The sequence below is a fragment of the Myxocyprinus asiaticus genome, chromosome 21 (assembly GCF_019703515.2).
Source record: "Myxocyprinus asiaticus isolate MX2 ecotype Aquarium Trade chromosome 21, UBuf_Myxa_2, whole genome shotgun sequence".
In the NCBI taxonomy this organism is placed as follows: domain Eukaryota; kingdom Metazoa; phylum Chordata; class Actinopteri; order Cypriniformes; family Catostomidae; genus Myxocyprinus; species Myxocyprinus asiaticus.
Window position 1 is genome coordinate 26114929 of NC_059364.1, and position 25104 is coordinate 26140032.

Here is a 25104-nt window from a genome sequence, read left to right on the forward strand (position 1 = left end):
CTTGCTCCAAGGTACTGTCCCCAGTAACCATTATGATTAAGAATGATTGCAAGAGGAAGACATAGAAAAATGGTACATGCATTTTTAACAATTATTTCATCAATAATTAATAAACAGCAGCAAATGTATAAGGCCCTGTTTCCACTTGGTATTAAGATACATTTTCATTGATCCGATTACATGTGGTCAGCCGAGACGCATTCCTGTTTCCACCTGATATCATCATGCATCTCAAATGCATCTCCTTTGATCACTTGTATTTGGATTTTGAGGGAAGGGTCTCTGATTTCATGACGACATACATAAATCACTATGTCAGTGTATTACTGCATGATAATAAACAGCAAAAAATGTCATAAAAGACAAAGCACAGGAAAAAACAGTGCACTGTTTCTCCCAGATGCAGCTGAAATTTGATCCAAGCCCAAATCCAACATTCAAGCAGAATTCTTCATTATTTTAGTATTAACCTGAGCTTCAGATGTGTGTGCTTGTCATCTGTGTCTCTGCATGTTGATATCAGACACACTGAAGAAGATCAGTGAAGTTCTTGTGCTTGTGTATGTATTCACTTTTTCACTTTTTCCCTATCGGACGCTTATTTCCTTTTAAAAGTTTAAGAATATTCAGGGTTCGGGGCCTTGGTAGCTCAGTGGTAAAATACGCTGGCTACCACCCCTTGAGTTCGCTAGTTCATTAGTTCGAATCCCAGGGCGTGCTGAGTGACTCCAGCCAGGTCTCCTAAGCAACCAAATTGGCCCGGTTGCTAGGGAGGGTAGAGTCACATGGGGTAACCTCCTCGTGGTCGCTATAATGTGGTTTGTTCTCGGTGGGGCGCATGGTGAATTGAGCGTGGTTGCCGCGGTGGATGGCGTAAAGCCTCCACACGCGCTATGTCTCCGTGGCAACGCGCTCAACAAGCCACGTGATAAGATGCGCGGGTTGACCGTCTCAGACACGGAGGCAACTGGGATTCATCCTCCGCCACCCGGACTGAGGCGAATCACTATGCGACCATGAGGACTTAGAGCGCATTGGGAATTGGGCATTCCAAATTGGGAGAAAAAGGGGAAAAAAATCGCCCCCCCCAAAAAAAAGAATATTCAGGATTAAATACAACTTACGCTTTATCAACAGCATCTGTGGCATGCTATTGACTCCCTCTGTTTGTAAAAACTAACAACAACAAAATATATACTGATACTGTTTAACTTACATTTAACAGCAAGTATTAATTTCAGTAATTTTTCTGTCTTTGGTACTTATATTTTCACCAGAGTTGTATGTATTTTCCATGTATTTCCATTTGTCTCAGTCCCCCATTTTGTTTTACCTCTTCACCAATGCATCATACTGACAAGAGTTGATAATTTGTGGATATGATTTGTAACCTACTGAATATGCAATTTAGTTTTCAGTGATGTTTAGTTACAGTGATGTCCATCCACTGTATTGATTTAACTAGTCATTTCAGCACATCAAGTCATATAAAATTCCAAAGGACCAATCACCAATAAATGCAACCACACCCCATGCATATGCAACAAGTGATGCTAACTTTGTCAAATTTAATTGATAGTGGGCTAATTAACTACCTGATTGATTCAGTAAGCAGACAGACAAGGCAGCTTCTTCTGTTGAAGCGACAACTTCATCTCCTTTTCTGTCCCACCTTCCATTACTTCCTCAGTGATTTCAATGTTGTCAATTTAAAAGGGACGTAATTGTCCTATTATTCCTCATTAGAACTGTTAATTTACTTTGACTGGCTTCATAGTGGACAACCTCCAAGTGCTGTCTCTCTTTGCATTAAAACATAGTGATAAATAGTGAAGTGTATCCTAGACATTTATATTTATAAGCCTCCAGCTATCGAGGGCTTACAAACCAATTCTACTCAATCTGATAAGAAATGGGAAAAATTCATTCGTCTCATGTAATCAGCCTTTTCGACAAAGACACTATTACATAGGGGGTTAACAAGCACATTGTCCAAACAAAGCAATTATCCCTTGCTATAACAAGCACATTATTTTGAGTACTTGCTGTTTAGCCTCGCATCGTCATCACACCACAGTGCTCAAAGCATCTGTGTACCGTTTTCTCTCAGCCAAACTGGGTGCAACCACAATTTGTGTTACTTATTTTGAGAACATACTTTTACTAAACTTTTTGCTCGTTACATGAGGTGTCAATTTCAAAACGGCTGAGATAAAGACTTTGAGAGATCAATGTTCCTCTTTGGTGAATGCTCACAGGTAAACAACATTCTGAACAGCCAAAGAACTTCCATTTAACAAGGTAGGAAGAAAATCGCAGTCACTCACCTTCACATCCAACACCTTCATTCGCGTACCCTCCTTTCCAACAAATATATCATCCACGTCAACCAGCAGATGCCTCTCCAAGGACAGGCAGAGTCTTTTCCCTGTCAGATAGGCAATGGCATCCACAAAAACCAATTTATGAAGCCAAAACGACAGATTATTCCCAAAAAGCACTCTTTGAATGCCATCGTGAAGGCCTAGGTCTTGAACTACAGTGGCGTGCAGGGCTCGGTGGGGACCAAGGTGGGCCAATGCTTCTGAGGATTTTGTGATGGCCAGGAGCACAGGCTCATAGGTGCTGTGGTTGGACTGAAAGACCGTCCAGTCATCGCCTGGGAGTGGGCCCTGCTCCACCTCGTTGGGTTTGGTAATGTACAGTAATGGGGCAGCAGGGTTGATGTGATAGTCCCGCAGGCCTAGGTTAGAATGCAGGAAAAGGGGGAAGCCTTTCAGTTGGGCACTGAGCAGCGAGTTCTCATTGGCTTTGAAGAAACCGATGATGCCTACATCAAATTCAGCACAGTACTTATCTAGCAGGTCACGATTCCAGGCATCCAAGTTGACATACTTGAGAATATTCTCATAAATTACCAAGGCATAGCGGCCAACATCGCGCTCCATCAATGTAGGCATGTCACCTTTGCTGGGCGCAATCTCCGTATGGTAACGGAAACGGCTGGACTCCAGGATAGCCACAATCTCTTGGCCAAGCTGAGAGTAGATGCTCTCCACAAAGACCAGCACTACAGATTCTGTTCGTGAGTTATCCACTGCTTTGACTGTCCTCTGCCTGCCTGTAAAAGGGGGCAGGAAAAGAGGAGCCCGTTGCCCTCCTGCTGCGGCTGCAACAACCCCACCACAGTCACTAAAGGGTAAAGGGGGTGCCTCCTTTATTTTTGGGCTGTTGCTGACATAGTAGGCCAGGAAAGCCATGGAGAACAGGCAAAAGACAATGAGCACCAGGATGAGGCGGTGGAGCTCGAGCTGCCTGACACCCCGCACTAACTTCCACAACCCCATGGTTGCAGAGCGAAAGTGGGACTGGGGAAGAGAGGGGGGCAGAGGGAAGGACGAGAGCGTGACAGTTGCAGCGTTCGCAGCAAGAGGAGGACAGTGAGGAAAAGAGAAGAAAAAAGGAAGAGGGTTGAGCAGCAGACACTGGCACAAGCTTTGGGTCAGGAGTAGCCATTTATGCTAAGTCACCATGGCCCCCATAGCCCATGACGTGCGTTGTAGCCCCAGTCCTACAATGAGGTCAGTTGCCTCTTCTACCCCCCACCACACGTTCTCAGAGTACACTCTCGCTTAGCTGGAATCTTGGGCTTGGGATAAGAGGATTGGGTTTCTTGATCACTCTTGACACTCCTCCTCCTCCACCACTCTCCAAAGGATCAGCTGCTACTCTGATGACTTCTTTAGTGTTGCTGTGCAATGAGCGTTCAGATAAGCATGTGCCTTTTAGTGCAGAGGGATCTTTGAGATCTGATGCTCCACTTGCCCAGTTGACCTCAGTAGTGGGTGCTCTGAGGGTGTTCTCCACTGGGGCAGGTTGGGGAACAGTGCCCCCTGCAGAGGCCCAGCACAGCTGATACATTGACCATTGCGCAGGATAAGTCAGAGCCTGAAAGTTCAAAACAAATCAGTCAAAACATTTTACATCAAGTACATTTCATTTTAAATATGACAATAAGTAACAGGGCTGCACGATTATGACAAAAAACATAATTGTCGATTATTCCCCTTGATATGGTAATTGTAATTGTTAATGTTGATTAACAGAAGTTACATTAAATACTTATTTGTTCAACTGCATGCCATATGTAGGCTACACATCAAATCAAGCTGGGAACGGTTGAGCTCAATTACTTTATGTAATCGTTTGCAGTGTATTTACCATCTAGACCGCAAGCAAAGCTGTGCACAAAATTAAAAAAAAAATTACAAATTACCAACTATGCTTTTCACTTTTGTTCTTAAGCTGAAGAATCTGGGCAATAAACTGTTTAAAACTTGCACATTAGGATCGACTGACTCATTTAAGCATCTTTGATTTCGCCATTGTTGTTTCATTGCTTAAAGGACATGTTTGGGATTGGTTAGAATACTGAACCGCTGCAAAAAACATGTTATAAATAGAAGCCTTTGAGGCAACAGGAGTAGATTTAAATGGAATGCTGTAATCTTTCATTTTCATGATTAGTTAATCGCAGCAACCATAATTGTAATCCTGATGACTTTTTTTTTTTTTTTTTTTTTTTTATAATTGTGGGCTCTAATCGTGTAGCCTTAAAGGAGCAATATGCAACATTTACATCAAGCGTTTAAAATGGGTACTGCAGTCCAAATTCAAAATACTGGAGAGAGTAGTCACCCCACCCCCTCCTCCCCAGACTCGAAGCTCACGTGGGTTGCCAGGTTGAGGGCACGTAACAGAAATAAGCAAAATGACAATGGCAAGCGACTTACACTGTAAACTATTGTATGTTTGCAATGTTTTTATTGTTTGCAAATTATAAACCAGTTCATGTGGATTTTTTATTGCTCTGTCAATGTTAGCGAGATGTATTGCTGGCTTCCATGGCTTCAGTGTGCTGTGTTTGCCCGTTAACTTGTATCAAATCTGGCAACCCGGGTGTCAAAATACTATTGGGAAATGGGCAGTGGGTGGGATCACACAGGTCAAAATACAAACAGAAATTCTGGCCAGGAACAGACATTTCTAAGTAGAATATACTGGCTGTTAGCATTGTTTTTAGAAAAGCCAGTATTTAAACTTAGCATGCTTCCTAAATCTCTGATAACATATGATCATTTTATGCTTTAGTGCAGTAAATATATTACATATTGCTCCTTTAATAAGCAACAATACATATATTTTTACATTTATTGTAAACTTATGTAGAGCCATAAATAGTATTTACATATTAAACCCGCTGAGTAAAAAGGACCTAAAATTGGATAACACACAGCTATGATAAAATATTGTGTGGCTAAACACAGCTAAAGTAAGTGAAGCATCTTATGAGAGTGAGAAATTACTAAATCTACTATCCAACCAATTGCTGCATCATTCTTTATGCTTCCAAGCAGCCATGTGATTTTGCCATTAGTGTGACTGCTTAAGCGGAACACCACATTTCAACGGCCTATCAGTGTTTTTTTCCCCTTATGACTAAAATAGTCCTTAACCTCAGTGAGCACTTGTCCTCCATTAAGGTTATTTTAAAGGTAGGATAAAAAAAATATTTTTAAAAAAAGGCCTTACAGATAACTGAAAAGTCTTATCAACTAGTTGTTTGTATTTAAACTATGCTTTAAAGGAGGACCTGGACCCACAAAGACCTAAATAGAGCACAGCATGGTGGATGATGAGTAATTTAACCCTCTGATATCGACGGCGCGTCCTGCTGGATTTTTTCCACATTACAGCGGAAACAACTTAAAATACTCCTTCATTTTTGGGCATACAGGTGTCTTAAAAAACATCAAGTTTCATCATCATATTCATTCACTTTCCTGCACGTTTGGAAGATGGCACGCTACACAGGTGAGGAAGCTCTACAAATGGTCCTGGATAGTAAAGAAGAAGAGCGGGATCCAACGATGAACCTTTACATTTTAAAGAGCGACTTGATCCAGCCGAGGATACAATTCCGGATGAGTAAGTCATTTAGTTTTACTTACATTAGTTGACATGCTATTTAAACATGGACATATTTTACTAGCTGGACTATTTCCAGACTTGCCAGCCAGGATTCAGAGTACTGAAATTTGAAATATGTCCTAATAGGCAAGTTTTAGTTACATTTAAATGTTGTTTCGGCTAAAGCAGGTATTTAAATTGTATGCTGTATGATATAAATATGATATGTAATATGATATAAAAATCACATGAATGTTTAGATTATATTTTAACTAGTGTTTTTGCTGCCTCATTATCATCAATGATAATACTTGCAAATATCTGTTCGGGTGTAAATGTGTAAAATGTGCTGTAAATATGCCCATATTAGAAAATCAGCATATTAGAATGATTTCTGAAGGATCATGTGACACTGAAGACTGCAGTAATGATGCTGAAAATTCAGCTTTGATCATAGGAATACATTGCATTTTACAATAAATTCAAATAGAAAACAGTTATTTTAAATTGTAAAAATATTTCACAATATCACTGTTTTTGCTGTATTTTGGATCAAATAAATGCAGTCTTGGTGAGCAGAAGAGACTTCTTGTAAAAACATTAAAAAAATCTTACAGATCTAAAAACTTTTAAACGGTAGTGTAGGTCTAAAGTTTTTAAGTAAAGTCTTCTTATGTAAAGAAAATGTATAGTCAGATTACTTCTTTTAACTTAAACTTGATTTTGTGAATAAGCTACAAACAATACATTCAATCAATAAGTCTCCTCACATTCATTCTCTCTCAGGGGAGGGGTCTTTGTCTCCTCAGGTGTGAATCACATCAATATTCATGATCATCCAAGTCTCCTCGCATATGACCTTTCTAACACTAACAGTGTCTTACAAAAGTTAAATGACTATATTGTTTTGTATGAATGAGTGATCAGGATGGTTTTCACATCATTTTTGTAGCAAAAACTCTAGGCTACAAGATCCAGTTCTCAAAAGTCTTGTGAACAAATATTGTTATATGGCCTTATTTCAGTGACTTAATTTTTTTTTTTTCAAAAACCATGCATAAACGTTATTTTCTCAAAAATACAAACATGTACATACATGTTGTTCACATATTATTGTAGCCCAGTTTGTGCTGAATACAGTGTTATCAGACTTTAGCCATTAATATGTTTTTAAGCAACTGAAAAAAGCACAAATGTCAAGGCATGTCAAAACTACTCCAGGGCCCAAAACACCCTCAGACCTCAGAGAGTTAAAGGTGCGATTTGGAATATACTCTTGGTAAACTTGAGAATTATTGGATAATCTTACATTTACTTAGAAGAAGAAAGCAAGGTAACAGACATTTCTCGTGTCTCTCCCTCTGCTTCCACCAAGAGAGGTTTTGTCAGCTTACGGCCAGCTGTCAGTCTATGACATTATCAATGCCAGCCAAGCTGTAACAATAAATCAGGGCTAGCACTTAAAGGATCGTATTTTCCCACAGATGAACAAGCATAGCCTGAGCTTTGGTCAAAGGCACCTGTCTAAGAGATCTGAGAGGGAAATGAAGAAAATGAGAAACGCAAAACAGTGTTGAGATTGAAAAGATGCAAAGATTTACACATTACTTTTACGCTCCAGATAAAATTTCTACACTGATTTGAAAAAAAAAATCCACATAATTCTGAGTAATGGATTTAAAAACAAAGTTGAGAGTAGTACACTTTGAAGGGTAGTGGAAAGAGTTATAAAATTTGCCAAAATATGTAATAAACAGCAGAAATCCGCATCTGTTTTCTGTGGAGTTCTGCGCACAAAGATTCCATGTGGGTCTGGTCACAGCTAATAATAAGTGCAGAGAAGCCTAATGTAATAATTCATAATGAATTGTCTGAGATGGCACAGAATTATAGCGAGAAAAGCAGAATGGTGGCAGTGCTCACCTGCATCAAATTTATCAACCTCACAGTGAACCTTGCAGAATGCAGCATCCTAAAACAGAAACCTAAGCTATTATTAGCCTGGGAGAACTGTAACCTCGCTGACCAGTTTTAAATCATACACACTAGTAAACATGCAAACACCAGTTTACACAAATAGTGGGCTTACATTACAACACATCACAATTCATGAGGTCATAAAAACAGATACACTCAGATCAGTGTATCCAATTCAATATTATATTATCTGTGTATACTAACAGGTAACAGAGCGAAAGAGAGCTAGAGCGAGAACAGCAGTACTGAATCACTGAGCAAAATGGTTTCACATTGCTTGTACTGCTGGAGCCAGGATGAAATTACTACTGAGCATTTCTCATCTTTCTTTTTTTGTTTTTTTGTATATGATTTATTTATAAAAAAAAAATTCTCATCTTAAGAGAATAGCTTTCACATTTGAGACAGCGAATGAAAAATAATGACCTATTCAGAGCTGAAGCGGACCAGGGAATGATCAGGATGGCCATGCATATCTTGTGTATATTAGGCTGCACTTGTAAGTAAACAAACATGCTTACACAGCAACAGTACACATGAACACAAGAGGAAATAAGACAGGGACTAAGAGAAAATGGAAGATGAAGAAATAGGGAAGGAAGGAATAAAACAGGGAAAAGAAAAAAAGAGCAAAATGCAAAAGGTGAAGAAAGTATGTCACTTGATAACTAATACAGCACCAATGATGTCCTAAAGGAGCGTGTGCATGTTTGAGAAAGTTACATTGCCCCTAATAATAGAGTCTTGGTTTGGGATTGCATTGGGGTGTTGAAGCAAGTGAAGACAAACACAGAGTGATCGGTTGTCTTGGTTGATATGAAAAGTTATACTGTAAAAAATACAATATAAAATGAAAAAGGAGAAAAGTGTCCAGAGGGGAATATTATACAAACAAGGAGCATGATGATGATTTACAGGACAGTGGAAACACTTGAGTGAAAATATGTATGTGTATGTCTGTATTTATACAACACAACATGTGGATTCAAATACCAATACGATTGAGTCTAACTTTTTGGATCTGTCCAGTTCTGTCCCATGCACTAGGGGTGTTCACACTGCATCCATGAAGCAACTGGAAGTCATTAATTTCTGATTAAAGCTAGGGTAATTTGAGGTGACAAAGGTAGAGCGGAACGATTTGGTGAAAAAAATGAATCGAATTGTGATTCTTTTGAAAAATATTGCAATTGCGATTTTGAACTGTGATATGATTAACATTTAGAAAATTCTGTTTATGTAAACATGTTCTACTGTTAATAGAAATAATGTTCAAGAAAAGATGTTCACACTTGAGTCATCTTAAAAAGAACCAGTCTAAAGAAATAAAAACTAAAGTAAAAACATTGTATTTGGTCACTGACTACTTTTTTTTTTTTTTTTTGTCGACGTTGTGTTAGGGTCTCAGCCCACTTTTAATCATTTTTTTTCATGTTAAGCAATTATTATGGAAATATATTTTTGTATAATATTAGCAACAACAACTATTATTATTATTTTTAAAACAGTTCAATATGAATATAATATTTTCTTAACCTGAAAATAAAGCTATGTGGGCCTTTATTTTGGCGGTACATTTCAGTGTGTAGAAGAGTTGACAATGGGCATTTTATACAGAGAAAAGCTCTTTTATCCATTCTTTTGTCCACAAAAACCCAGTGTTCAGATTTGGATAGTAACTTTTAGCGTCCAAGCATATTTGGAATTACATAAATGTGCAATTAGTGAATCTAGAGTGCTGTAAATGTAACTTGCTCAGCTCATTAGCCCTATGCTTGCCTTGAGTACACAGAACAGAGACTAGTCAATGTACCAGTGCTCTTTGAATAAAACCTACATGCTTCAAACACTACAATGTATGAAAGAGGAGAGAGAGACCTGACGAACGCATGCGTCACCCCATTTTCATTAAATATATGTTTTAATCTCTATTTTGTGTCATTGTTTCAATGAAAAGTATACTGATATGTTGAAATGTAAATTCAGAACTAGAAGAGTTGCCAAAGATAATGAGTAATGACTTTATGTGTAGTGTAGTTAGATATATTTTATTGCAGTTGCAATGTATTCATTCAATTTTACTTTAAAACTGCTTTATTCTGTTCTGAGTAATTTTTCAATCCTGGTCAGAGTAAGAGAGCAGCTTATGTATTTATAATCAATCTATCTGGGACGTTTGTATGGTGGAATCTGCTGTAACTGGAAACGCCAGAGCCGCGCTACGTAGAACAAGGAAGCAGCTGTGCAAGTATTCCATTGGATAACTTTAGTATAGTAGAAACGCCTACTTGAGTCTCGGAGCAACAGTTCAGCGACTTGCCAACCTCCAGTGATTTAGGCACTATCGGAGAGAATGCACCTCAAAAGGGAAATCTAGTTTTATTCACCTACCTGACAAAGCCTGTTTTCCAATCATTGCCTCTATACAATTTTTTCCTTTGTTTTTGCATTTTTACAAGGGGGTCATACAGAGTACAATCCATGTACTCCTTAAATGTGAGAGGCAAGGAAATGAAGAGAAGCAGGAAATTTATTAGAACACTTATCTGTAATTAGAGGCAAAATTTAAAGTCTCGCCTCAATATCCTGTGACACTGAGATTTCCCTGGTAATACAGAACAGTGCTAATAGGGCAGAATGAGGGCAAAATGAAAAAGTTGTTAATGTGAAAGTGAGAAAGATGACTGATTAGACACGGGGTGTGACCAGGTGTATATGGATGTTATCACCTTGAGGGCACGTGTACCAATGTGAAGCACACATGTAAGAGATATCTGTAATTACTTGAGGCTTTATTGCATTTCACCTGGTTAAGACACAGTTTTTAGTTTAATTCAGTGTAACGTTAGTTTTATATCACCAAGATTATCAACCAAGAGGGAGCCAGTTCCTTTGGCACTCCACAAATTACCCAGCAAGGCTGACATGCCTCATGACCAGTATGACCTCTGGCCACAAACCTATACTAGCTGAGCTTGTGGATCGTGTGGCATCTCGGATTTCCTACACACTCCAGTTTCTTTCCGCTTTAACCTAATTATGAAGGAACAACTCAATCTGCAGTATCTCGACTGTTAACAGAAATCAGATCCTAACTCAATCAAACCAGCAGTTCTTAAGTAAATGTGTCTGCACCACTTTATCTACACCAAACTAGATTTTTTACCATATTAGAGTGTTGTGGGAGGTTGCAGAGTGCTTTTTAGCATGTTGCTACAGTATGTGGTTGTTAAAGTGTTCTGGGTAGTTGCTAGGTGGTTGTTAGGGTGTTCTTGCTTCAGGGCCCAAAGTAAAAGAACCCTAAATTAGCCTGCTGGAAAAAGTTCAGTGTACCAAGTGACCAGCAGGGGGCTTCCACACACAATGCACAGAGAATTTAGCACTCTGGGCTGTCATTAAGACCCAAGGTCATGCCATATATGAGCCACAGGTGTGCAGGCCTCTGGATATCATGGGAGTCTGGCCTGTACAAACACATGCGCACACACTCACACCTGCAAGAGAATCAGACTGCTTTTAATAAATACTAAAGGAAAAAACAACACTTTAAACTGCTACATGTTGAGAAATGTAATGAGTCTGTTGCCTACCTACTATGTCCAGTTTTCAAGTGAAAAAAATACTTGCTGCTATCACAAAGTAAAAAAAAAACACTTCAATAGTAGAAAAATCTTTAGATGGATTCAATCCTCTGGGGCAATTAATATGCTAATTATTTTTAGCATTTACAAGCCATGGGGGGATGGGGACAGTGAAAAAAAGCATCCGTTTATGTTTTTTTTTGTTTTTTTTTAATCAAAGGAAATGTTTTACTAAAATCCGAGAGCGTGGCTTAATTTTAGCTGTAATTTAGAATCCTTGAATTTGAGGAGACTGCAGAGTGACAACAGCTATGCTCGCTCTCTTAACCACAAATGTTTGGAACAAAGAGATAAAGGGGGAACACGCGAGGACCCTTTCCTCAGCCCCTTTCCCTCAACAACCCCAGGGTCAAGCCCTCCCTACCCAAACACCACAATGCTGACTGTCAAATTCCACAGGGCGCTACCCCCCCGCTCTGATTGTTCACCCTGAATAACACACCAAACAGACTCACTCCAGTGCATGAAACATAAAAAAAAAAAAAAAAAAAACAAAAAGGATAAAACTTCACCCTCCATCACCGCATTTATCTTCAGTGGCATTTCTGATCTAAGAAAAAAAAGTTTGGATGGCAGTTCCATTTTAATCTTCCTGCAAGCTGAACTCTGTCTATCAAGTCTATGAATTTAGTTCAGTGTGGACATAGATAAAAGCCTTTCGCTGCTTTTCATCCCATTCAGACTTCAACTGGGCATGTGAAGTGTGGCTAAACTACTACTTTAAAGTGTTTATTTTACCAGTCTATTTCTCAGAGTGTTACGTGAGAAGAATGAGGGTGGCGGAGCTGATAAAGGCCTGCTTGTATTTGACTTTTGAGGATGCCGGTCTCTCTCTCCAAAAAAAGTGCAAAAACAATGTATTTTGAGTAATTGATAAGGACTCAACTAAACTAAGCTGATTCACTGATGTGAGCTGAATGCATAAGTACTCCGTCCGGGTTCACTCTCCCTGGCCACAGATCACCTGATAATGCTTGCAGCTAGACTTGCCACAATATTATAATTTTCACACCGGTGCGGTGTTCACATTCAAACTGACTAACGCCGGTATTACCGCTGGCTGGGCGCTAAGTGGTACTATGGGGTAATTTTCGTAAAGCAATAGCCTACACAATAACGCAAGGCAGCTTGATTTCAAACTTTGAATTTTAGTTTTTATTTAATTAAAAATTCAAATGAAACTGAAAAAAAAAAAGTGCAATTAAAATGTGTGTTGTTCAACTTTTTGAAAGATGGCTTTTCAACAGTTGTGAAGGGCAACATCTCTTTGGCAACGAACCAATATCATCTGTGTATTCTCTCTATCATGGGCTACCGGTTGGGTATTTCGTTTGTCTGGGTGAATACATCACTCATTGTGGGTTGATGCGGGTTTAATGTTAATGTTTTATTACCTTTCATCCCAGGACCCAATTCATTCAAACTAAATGAAAAAGCAATTAAAATAACGGTGGTCAAATTTTTTTATATATATAACCACCGTTTAATTTACCGTCACACAAATATCCATGACAACAGGTGGAAAATTACTAATAAAAATTAAGGTCTAAAAACAATTATAAATGTACACATAATAATTATAATGATGATGATAATCAGTGAAATATAAATTATGGTTCGAGGTGAACATGTTTTTGTATTATTTTATGATTTAATCACAGAGGTATAGGCTATATATAAAGTGACCCTGCAGAGTTGCGCTCACAATGAACTGCTCTGTGGAAATAAAGCAAACTGAACCAAAGCACCTCCTGAGCTGAGATGTCTGACGTCATTTGCAGCATTCTCATAGACGATACTATTCTTGCAAAACATTTTCAAAAGACTGAAACAAAGAAAGAGTGAGAACCCTTTACATACGCTTTTTCCACAAGACCGCACGCCTCCGAACAAACAGCACATCAGATATGCGCATAGATGGCTTTTCTGTCATTTGTTCTTAAAAATATAATAAAGTGTGTTTCTTCAAGTGCGTGTCTGTGTGTCTAACAGCATTTCTTGTGTCATTCCGAATCAGAGATATCTTACAGTTACCCACCATGCACATTATATTCGCTACCTGCAATTCTGTCTTTGCTGCCTGTGTAATTTGATACATTGGTGAAGAGCATCTGGCTTTCAATGCGTTATTTAGGTTAATTTATCATGGACTACAAACTCTTCATTAGGAAACTATTCTTTATTTAAGACTACTCTATTCATTAGGCTAATGTATTGATATTGGATGTTCCATTCATAATGTTTCCCCCTTTTACCCGGTATAAAATTTCACAGTCCGTATTCATACTGAAAATCAAGATCAAGCGAGCTTTTGCCCTTCTGCTCCACGGGAGGTTTCTGTACTCCCTCAGCTCGCCTTAGGACACCTGCGTTACCGTTTGACAGGTGTACCGCCCCAGTCAAACTCCCCACCTGCCACTGTCCCCGGGGCAGGTCGCACCCGTGCCGTCTCTTGACGCCAGAAGTGAGAGCCCGCCGGGGGCTCGCCTCCCTGCCTCACCGGATAAGTGAGAAAACGATAAGAGTAGTGGTATTTCACTGGCGGAGCCCAGTGCAAACCCTGAGGCCTCCCACTTATTCTACACCCCTCATGTCTCTTCACAGTGCCAGACTAGAGTCAAGCTCAACAGGGTCTTCTTTCCCCGCTGATTCCGCCAAGCCCTTTCCCTTGGCTGTGGTTTCGCAAGATAGTAGGTAGGGACAGTGGGAATCTCGTTCATCCATTTATGCGCATCACTAATTAGATGACAAGGTATTTGGCTATTTACAATGAGTTATCAAGCCATCGTGCAGAATTATCCACTCGATGCTTGAGGCGCCCCTTTCCGGTGCTAACTGTGAGCTCTGGCAAGGTTATCGCTGCTAGGCAGGTCATACTGCATGGTACTTTCCTCTATTAGATGTTTTTGGTTCCTCTCTTATAATGATCATAGCATTTTAGCGATCCCAGGATGGATATTAGACTGATATCAGACAAATCACGGCTTGACAGTTTCAATGATCTCAAAGCTCTCCCAGATGGTCCATAAATCAATCCTCTACTAGAGATGATGATTGGCGTTTTTGTAGCTGTCCATTCAGTAATCGCCGCGGTATTGTCAGGAGAGCCATACTTCGAGGTCTTTAATTGATAGCTCTCCTCCATCCTGTATCCTGCAACTATTGACACATCCATGATTGTGATACGAATGTCTTTAACGACCATGATGTCCGGTTTGATAAAACTGGTCCTGGTGGGTATGACCGGTTCTATCCATGTCATATCGGTTTTGTCTTTTAGTAACTTTGAGATCAACTTCACCACCCTATTGTGCCTGGCACATCGTGCATCATGGGTGACATCACAGATTTGTAGAAAATGATTCAAAGTTTCCCTCTCATGACATGCTCCCCGACATCTTATCTCCTCCGAATCCTTCCCCCTTCCTCTTGCTGCCCGTGCTTTAGTGTGTAGTAAGCCTCCGCGAAGTTGGATTCCCCGTAGATGGAGCCTTGGAAAGACTTTGTCTGGTCTTTCCAACCAGTTGAAACTGGCCTTATCTACCTCTGCCACCAACAAGTCTCTTCCATCCACGGATGCATTTTATAGCTGTACCCATTCCTCCTTCGCCTCCTTGGTATTACATATAATTTCCTGTCCTATCTTGCAGGCGATGTTTATTCTGCGTAATAATGTCTTGAACGTGGGTTGTCCAGTCAGAGCTTTTTCGAAGATGTTATTATTGAATAGTAATTTTTGGAATCTTGCCTTCTGTAGGAGTGGAATTGTTGATCCAAGATGTGGGATTCCCAATGCACCAGTATTTATTGGGGCATATAGAAAGGCAAGGGGTGTATCCGTAGGTAAGCGGAGCCATTTCCTCACTTCTCTCCTAATCATCCCGTCCATCTTTGCAAGTGTATTCCTATGAGCACATCCAATTACTAACTCATGGGTCAATTTAGGAACCAGGAATGTTTTTAAGATTTCCAGCCGCTGGTATGGTTTTAGCGGCGCCGCAGTCACTTCTGTCAACATCCTCTCTAGGTCAAGAGTCTGCTTGGGTGTGATCTTCCCCTTCCATCCGAACTCTATCCCCAGATACTTTTGTTTGTCAGCAATATTGAATGGTGGTACTACACCGTCTCTTGTGCTATAGGAGTACGGAAGCAGTACCATGTGCTTCCGTCGTCCATCCTTAATGATTGTCATTGCAGCTGATTTTTTAATATTAAGTGATAGCCCTGCATTTTCCAGTGCCTCTCCAAGGCAATCAAGTTTTTCTTGTAGCTGCTGCGGGTGTTCAGCCAGCAGAATTAGATCGTCGGCATAGGCTATGGCTGCCACTTTCTGTTCCCCCATCTCTAACCCAATCTGTGGTGTTACTTGCTGGACAATGTCTCCCATTGTTAGGATAAAGAGGATTGGGGAGATAGGGTCCCCTTGCCTCACCCCTCTTCCACAAGTTGTCTTCAGTTCTCCTAAGTGAACTTCGGAGTGGCTGTATAGGTGAGAGATATATTTCAAAAGGGGAGGTGGCATTCCAGCTCCTTCTGCTGATTGTAATATCGCAGCGTGTGCTACCGTATCAAAAGCCTTGGCTAGGTCCAGGAAGAGTGCAGTCATCGGACGGGTTTCCTCATGAGTACGTCTAATAATAGCATGGAGTAGTGCTGACGCTTCCAAACATCCATCCCTCTGAAGGAATGTGTACTGGAGAGGACAGAATGTAAGGTACTCCCGCATTCGTTTTGCCAGGATTTTGTGGAGGGCCCGGGCCAGCACGGATGAAATAGCAATAGGTCTGTAATCACCTGGGGTTAATGGGTGTTCTACTTTCGGTATGAAAGTAACTCTTGCACTGGATAGTGTCGTAGGCAGAGCTTCCGTTACCAAGAAAAGATTGAGTAGACCTGCCACCGAGGGCTGGTGCCATCTTAGTAGTTGTAATGATGTAATTTTGTCCATACCGGGTGCTGACCGTCCCATAGTTCGGAGAGCCTCTGTGACCTCCGCCGCTTCAATTGGGTCAATCAGTTCCCATTTCACATCCCCTGTTACCGGTGTTTTATTGCATTTGGTGCTTGTTGTTGTTGCTTTATATACCTCTGCCCAGTACTCCTCCAATCCATCTATTGTCCTGTTCAAACCTCTGTATGCCTCTCTCCAATGGCCTTGCAAGATCGTATGGGCTGCATCCTTCTTTTTCAGTCGATAGAGCCTCTGGATGTATGCGTATCTCGCACGACGGATTCTCTTATTAGACGAGAGTCAAAGAGAGTCATAGTTACTCCCACCATTTACCCGCGCTTCATTGAATTTCTTCACTTTGACATTCAGAGCACTGGGCAGAAATCACAGCGTGTCAACACCCGCCACGGGCCTTCGTGATGCTTTGTTTTAATTAAACAGTCGGATTCCCCTGGTCCACACCAGTTCCAAGTCAGCTGCTAGGCGCAGGCTGAGGCGCCGTGCTGGGGAGACCACCCACCGGTTAATTGTTGGATTACAAAACAGCAATTAGCTAACCGGACTTAACTGGAGAGGACAATAAGAATCCATAACCAACACAACTGGGACATGCTAAAATCTGCTATAAAGCCACCTTTATATCTGGACCACAATTTTTTGAGAGCCCATTTATGTTATCATGAGAAGAGAAAGAATGAAGCACAACGACACCACAGTGACTGCTCGAATTTCTGCCTGCCTGGCGGACACTGTGCCTGGATGGAGCACCATCTGCAACTCAACCCAGCCAACCCTGTTGTTGAACACAACATCACCGTGCAGCTGGGTGCAACTACAGTAACGCCTTCCAAATCGGTCAGAAATCTAGGTGTAACCATCGACAACAGACTAAATTTCACAGACCACATCTCAAAGACCGCAAGGTCATGTAGATTTACACTCTACAATATCAGGAAGATAAGACCCTTCCTCTCTGAACATGCCACACAACTGCTTGTCCAGTCACTTGTCATAACTAGACTGGACTACTGTAACGCTCTCATTGCAGGCCTCCCTGCATGCGCAATTACACCCCTCCAAATGATCCAGAATGCAGCAGCACGTCTGGTCTTTAATGAACCAAAGAGAGCACGTTACACCACTCCTTGTCTCTCTCCACTGGCTGCCGGTTGATGCACGTATCAAATTCAAGGCTCTGATGCTGGCATACAGAACAGTCACTGGGTCTGCTCCAGCATACCTAAAATCATTTATGCAGAGCTATGCGCCCAATAGAAGCCTGCGGTCGGCTAAGGAACGTCGCCTTGTTGTACCAACACAAAGAGGCACCTAGAATTAGGTTTTAGGCTAAGGGTTGGGTTAGGGTTAGGTTTAGGGTTAACAGTGTAACTACAAATGTAACTAAATACAGTACAATGCAACAGTAGTTAAAGGCACTTAATATAAAATGGGACAGTGAGGGAGAGGAGGTCGAAAGTAGGGTTGGGAACCGAGAACCGGTTCTTGTTCAGAACCGGTTCCATTCTTTGAAAAATACCAGAATCTTCATGACTTTCAGTTCCGTTAACGGTTCTCCAGTGTGCAATTTTCCACCGACGTGGCTGAAACACAAATACACCTCAAATACTATTATAGTATATATAGTACAACATTAGGCTAAAAAACACAGTCTAAACTGTCTCCGGAACTGTTACTTTTTATTTAATGATGACCTGTGTCTCTATTAAATCAAGCAGTGCAGTTACTGACTGGTTGTTCATATGACAATGTATAATTAAAGATACACAAGTTTGGTTGTAATAAGTGGAATTTTATAAAATAATAAATGAATTAATGAAATATGCCATCACATTTCGTGTTGGTTTAGATTGATTTAAAATAGTGTAAGGATGTATTATTGGATTAAATTTATGTCTCTAAAAAGTCTGCAAACACACCTTTTACAAGAACTGTATTAAATGTATTTCTGAATTGTTATATCTGCACTGTACAAATCTAATATGATCTCATTATTTGGTAACAGACAACAGAGGGTAGTAAATGCAATTAGAATTGCATTTCTCATTTATTCTTTAAAAAAAACAAAAAAATAAATAATGTACTAAAAAAACAACTGGAATCGTTACTGGAACCGTTAAGGAACTAGAGTCGTTAAGAGGAATCGGAACCGGAATCGTAAAATTACTTACAATTCCCAACCCGAAAGGTAAAAAAAGAAAAGACACACCTGCTCTTTCTCCATGAGAGGCCAAGCATATGTATATCCGCTTGACTATTCCCAGATGGATTCTGTGGGCTGCTTTAGTATTTTCTGCACTGATATTTGGGGAAAATCTGCAGAATTCTGTGGAATGGATTTAAACATGCTAGCGTGTTAAAAAGAGCTGAGAATACTACAGTCTTATTGGTAGCTGAAAGTATAATAATCTTAGCTAAAATATTTCAAATGTGGCATTGCTGAAAGGTGTAAACACAGTGGCGCAATCAGAACGTAGTTCTGTTGATGCTCTGAGCTCATTTGCAGTAAACCATTTTCTCTTAATCCCTTAAGTGGCATAAGGAAAACTGTATTCACGTTTACATGACGTTTCAAAACGCCACTTTCTGCAAAGACCCTGCAATAAACCATTTTTTTATTGCAAATAAACAGGATCACTGTTAAGTGACATGACCAGACCAACACGTCAACATTCAGGGCATTTACATGCACAATGCTACACCAATTATGTTTAATAAGCTTAAAACATGTAAGGTCATGTAAATACCTTAAAAGGCTTTCCTTTATAGGCACACATAGATTTTTGGTCATTACCCCAATTAAGCATTTTGCGATTTTTGACAATTATCGGCACATTGTTGTGCATTTAACTTGCTCAACGACTCACACAATGATGTGATTTTGGGGCAGGACTATCTTTTTATTTATTTTTTTATTTTTTTTACCAATGGCAGTTTAAAGGAGTATTCTGAAATTCTGTTTGAAAGTAATGTTTATTTTTGCAATTCAGTTTGATGATGCCAGTGGCGTAGAACTTACAGACTTCAGCTTTAATAAACACAGAACTTTGTGAATGATGGGCATTCAAATTCTCCGAAAAAAACAGGACTTCTATTAGCAGATTCCCACGCTGAAAGATATTGAGGGCTAATCTCTCTCATTAACACAGAATAAATATTTAACGATTAAAGATGGCACCTCATTAGAGGGCCCATTTGTCATGAGAGCGTATTGCAGTAAGCATTCAGTCGGACACACTTCTCTCTCCTCCTCTTGCAGGTGGCAGCTGTGATGTACCCATTGGCATCGAGAAAGCCATGTAAAAATATTGACATTACCGGTGATAATGTCATGCCTATCATCCACACTAATCCAAGCTCTGGAGCTTTGCCACAATGCAGAAGTGTGTGATCGTTGTCAATGTCTGTGTGTGAGTGAGAGAGAATGTGCTGGCTCAATTGCTGCATACTAACTGTGCTGTGACCAGGCTGGTAATTGTGAGTATATTGCAGTTGATCTGTGGATGTTCAGTGGGGTGAGGTTAAAGCCAGCTGAGAAAGCAGGACAGCAGCAGCGACAAAAATCAAACTCTGAGCTCAGTGCACAAATTCAGAGGTAGCTGTATCGAGGTAAAGGACGCCGGAGCTCCTTGTACCTCAAGAGCATGCCGTTCCCATCCTGCAGCACCACACATGGCTGTTTTGAGAATAAACCTTCCACTCCTGCATACCAAGAGTCTAGCACAGCCGGCCACCCACCGTGTGTGTGTGTGTGTGTGTGAGATGGGGGACGCGTGCCTGCTCCAAAAGCAGAATGAAGGAATCTGACCACCTGTCTGGCTTACCCTGACCGCTGGATGACCCCCAGGCCTCCCTGAACTCAAAAGACCAAAGTGAAGTTCCTGTATAGTGTTTAAAGGGGCGCTAACACTAAAGGCCCCAATATACTTTCCAAGAAGTTCTTCTGCGTTCTTCGTTCAGGGGTAAAAAGAAGTTCTAAACAGGCGAGCAATGGTATACTGTTTGCAAACATCCAGACACCGGTCACGCCGCTATGGGAGGTGTTTGGAGTAGCATTTAAATGAGGATGCCCAGTAAAACCTAAACTAACGTGACATTAAAATGTGTTATTAATGACTTTATACCTTATTCTAGAATTCACATGAGGTCAGTAAAATTTGTTTTAACCACTCGATGATTTAGAGCAATATATATGCAGTAGAAAATGTTTAATTTGTCTTGTTTAGATTCTGAATTCATGACACTAATGTGCTAACACACTATACGCGGCCAAAATATGCAGCGATTACACTATTTCTGTAATTAATGATGACACGGATACTACTGTAAAGATGGGTGTATAAAAGAGTAATACTGGGCAAAATACAGACAAAAGAATGATGATAAGAGAGACATTTTACTTAGGTCAGATGTGTGAATGGCTTTCGCTGCAGATGGTCACACCTACTGATAATGTGGATAAATGGCAGCAAGAAGGTGTTTAGCAGTCGGTTAGAGGTTTTCCTAAAAGTTCGCACAGACAAGCTATTCTGAATCACCGAAATGAACGCAAAACACCTTTTTGGCCAGATTTTGTTCTAAATTACATCATACCCATTCGTTCTTCGATTTCATATTAAGTATATCTGGGCCTTAATAGAGATTTAAATGCTCAAGGTCATAAAGATGCTGTACTGATGGTTACTAGCAGACGTTCCTACTCAGCTGCTGTATCAAACTGTATCAGGTGGTGGATTCCATGAGCTACACTGTCTGCACTCCAATTGGTAGTTTCCAGATTATGTCGCAGTGCAAATGCATAAAGTTATACTCTGCTTAACTTTGTCACATTGTCAACAGTATTTGTTGTTTATGCCGTCTCAAATCGGCAACTTTCAATTACAATGAATTACTTTGTGCACCCCAGCAGTCAATTCGGGATGGATTTTTTTTCGAATGAAACTGCTCACTTACAGATACTACAGTATGATTTTCTGTAAAGCTGCTTTTAAATGATATGTACTGTGAAAAGCGTTATACAAATAAAAATGACTTGACTTCAGGACATTTTGATGGTGCAAATCGCTGTCAATGTGAACATCTCTTAATATGTCTGATTCTGACTTGCTGAGGTCCATTCTGCAACTCAGAGAGCGCAACAGAGAGAGGCAAAGAGTGATAGGCCAAGCTCTGAATCATCATTAGGAAGTGAAGAATGAGCGTAGGAGGATGGAGAGAGAGAGAGTCCTGTTTGCAGTTTATTTCTGCCTTGGCTGTCTCTCATATGGGAACATGGAGTTCTAAGAGTGCTGGCCAAAGCCATAATCAAACCAGAAGAGTGGCAAGGTCAAGTGTGTATGAGGCATGTTGCATGCATGCTTGAATAGTCCTTTCCAACTACAATTTGCCAGACCAATGGTTATGGAATCTTCTGAATACGATTATTGAGAATTTTAAAGGCTTCAACTTAATAGTGTAAATAAATAACTGCATCCTGTTTTCTATGAATCAGAGCCTGTTCAAGATGTTGTTTGTAGATGTCGTTTGTACATTAGAGAGAGCCAACATGTAATAATTTAAAATGCGTGTTATCATGTGTGATGTGTTCAGAACATTATAAGAGTGTCTTTAGATGTCACTGGTCTTTGGAGAACATAGTGTTCCCACTTGCTTAACACGGGAAAGCGGAAGCACAGCCTGTGTTGTAACTCGAAAGCACAGGTCCAGTGACATATCTAGGACAGTGAGATTCCAAGAGGTAGACTGTAACCTCACATGCCCTAACAAGACACCCACACACTTCCTCTCTCCTGACAGGCTAGAGGTCAGTGTGGTCACAGGGTCACTCTGCATTCACTCCGATGGCCATACTTCTGCAAATTTTTATTATGAAGATGGCCTACAGAGCTCTGAAACCTCCTTCTATAGTTCTCAGTTCAAGTCAACCAATTACATATGCACGTTAGGGATGTTACAAGTACCGTTACTTCGGTACCAAGTTGATACTAAAATAAAAAAAAGATGTTATGATACCAGTGTTGCTGCAGTACCGGCAGTACTGAGCACCAACTCAATTTGATATGTCCTAGTGTGAACCGCAATATGCTGCAATCTTAGTCTACATGTGCTGTATCCTTCAAACTGAATGTGTAAAGCCGGCCGCTCATTCACTAAAAATACATTATGAACAATGTGTGCTGCACATGTTGTAAGAGATGACAGATCAGAGAACTCAATCATTGTGAAGCGTGCAGCGCATGCAGACTATATACTGTATTTATAAAATTTAAATTGCCATGTAGCGAACTGCTTATCCAGAGATGAAGCTTCCGTCAAAAATTTAATTTGAAGAAATTGCAACTGATTAATAAGTAATAATAATAATGCTTAAGCAAATATGTTAAAGCAATACATCACAATCAATAGTGTTGTTGTACTGAATTGAAAGTTTATCAATGTTTTTATTTATATGGTGATGCTCAGTTGCGCAGCACTTTATTTGACAAAAAATAAGACCAATGTTGTATTTTAGATCAGTTGTTCTCAACCAGTAGGCTGGGACCCACTAGGGGGCCTCAGTACACTTCCAAGGGGGCCTCAAGTTGACTTAAATTTAATTTAAAATAATATTAAAATAATTAAAATAATTTAACTTAATTAAAATGCTAAAAAATGCTTTAAGATGTATGCCTACAAATAATAAACAGACTCCTTCTGAAACTTCTAGAATCAAAAATAATCCATGATTAATTATTTTAATCAGACACATCTAGTTTCGGTCGAGGGGGCCTTCAAATATTGTCTTGGACAGTGGGGGGCCTTGGAGTCAAAAAGGTTGAGAACCACTGTTTTAGATTATGCTGTGAGGACCTTTACAGAAGCACTACATTTGGTAAAAAAACTGCAATGGTATGTTTAAAAGTAATTGTTATATTTTCATTTGTTTAAATATTTATGAATTAATTTAATTAGACACCACTTTGATGATTAAATTCATCTTTAAAACATAAAAATAAAATGGAAAACAGGATAAAAAAAAAAAAGATTTCAGGTGGGCCCTAGTGTGTGTGTGTGTGTGTGTGTGTGTGTATATATATATATATATATATAAAAACTAAGCAATGCTTAATTAATTGAGAAACACTTGAACAAAAGCATGCATTTGTTTTAATTTATTATTTACCTTGATATTTAACTTTTTAAATAGGTTAAAGTAGTGTGTTTAATAGCATATTACCCATTTTTGTGGTGGTATCGAAACTGGTATAGAGAGACATTTTACTGGTATCGGTATAGACTACTGAAATTTCTCTCTTTCTTTAACTCTATGTTAAAAAGGGTCAAGTGTGTGTAGAGTATATTGCAGGCATGAACAAAGCAGTAAGCCAAGAAGGAATTTGTGTTACAGTGATTCTACTGCGGTTAAGTGGTGTTCTTGGGCACGACACAAAGCATTTTATATAATGCCGCCAAAAGCAATATAATAAAGACACCAATGTTCAATCAATATTATTATTGTTATTTATTATTAATTAGTAATCAAAATAATCACAAACAATTATTTTGACAACAAACATCGATCAAGAACATAAGGGTGGTTGATGTGATGATTATATTTTTGTATCTATATATTACGTTGAAAAAAATATTTTACACAAAACAATTACTTGAATACACCTCTACTATGAACATGTTTTAAATTTTACATTTCTGTGTTGAAAGTCACTTTATCTGGAGCTTAAAGTAAAAAATTTCTATGTGGTGTGGTTTAGACCCTCATGACCCTGTTTTTTTAAAGCTTAATAAAAAAAAATAAAAAAAATGTTTTTGATATTTTGGGATTTTTATGAAAACGCACATTTTTGTCAAGTCAAATGTCAAAACTTTTTTGAAATTTATGAATAAGTTTTGTACACATGTATTCAAGTGTTTTTATCCCATTTACTTGATGGTTACAAAACTTGACATTTTTAAAGTCATTAAATAATGTATTTTGTAGAAAATGCTATAAATGTTTTTCATAAATGTTTGAAACCAACATGGACAAAAAGTAAGATTATATTTCTAAGAACTTGACAAAACTAGATTTTTAAAACATTTCTCATTTTTATCACCTCGGACAACCTCATTTGTCAATGAACCTTACATATGAAGATGTAGACTTGCTGTATTACTATAGAATTATGGTTTGGTTACAGGTGTGCATATATCGGCTATTTTATAATGGCTTGAACTGTGGCTCATCCAATAACATTTCAGAGTCAGAACTATTTTATAATACTTGTTTCCATCTACATTTGCTAGTCTCCTGAACCCAGTGCATTTATTGTCAGATTTCAAGGCTACAGCTCTAACACCTTCTTCTGAAACCTCAGTGCGAATCAATCACAGCAGCTTATTAACTGAGAGTTAAAGCAGGGAATGTGGCTTCTTTATGACCGACAAAGACACACTAAAGTGTCACATGCTCTGACAAAGGCAGTTCATCCTTTGTGAAATACTTGGCAAAAAACAACAAAAAAAAAACTCATACAAATGCTCTGTCCAGACAGTCTTGCCTAATGAGTT

At 39.5% G+C, this 25104-nt stretch overlaps 1 protein-coding gene across 4 annotated transcripts in view; it reads right to left on the reverse strand.

The window, feature by feature from the left end:
- Positions 1-25104, reverse strand: part of LOC127412491 (bifunctional heparan sulfate N-deacetylase/N-sulfotransferase 2-like) — a 202432-nt gene that overhangs the window by 26844 nt on the left and 150484 nt on the right. For all 4 annotated transcript variants that reach the window (XM_051648901.1, XM_051648900.1, XM_051648898.1 and 1 more), the window contains one exon: positions 2328-3948. In XM_051648901.1, coding sequence (XP_051504861.1) covers positions 2328-3347 — 1020 coding nt within the window. In that variant the 5' untranslated portion in view covers positions 3348-3948. The remainder of the gene's footprint in view (positions 1-2327; positions 3949-25104) is intronic.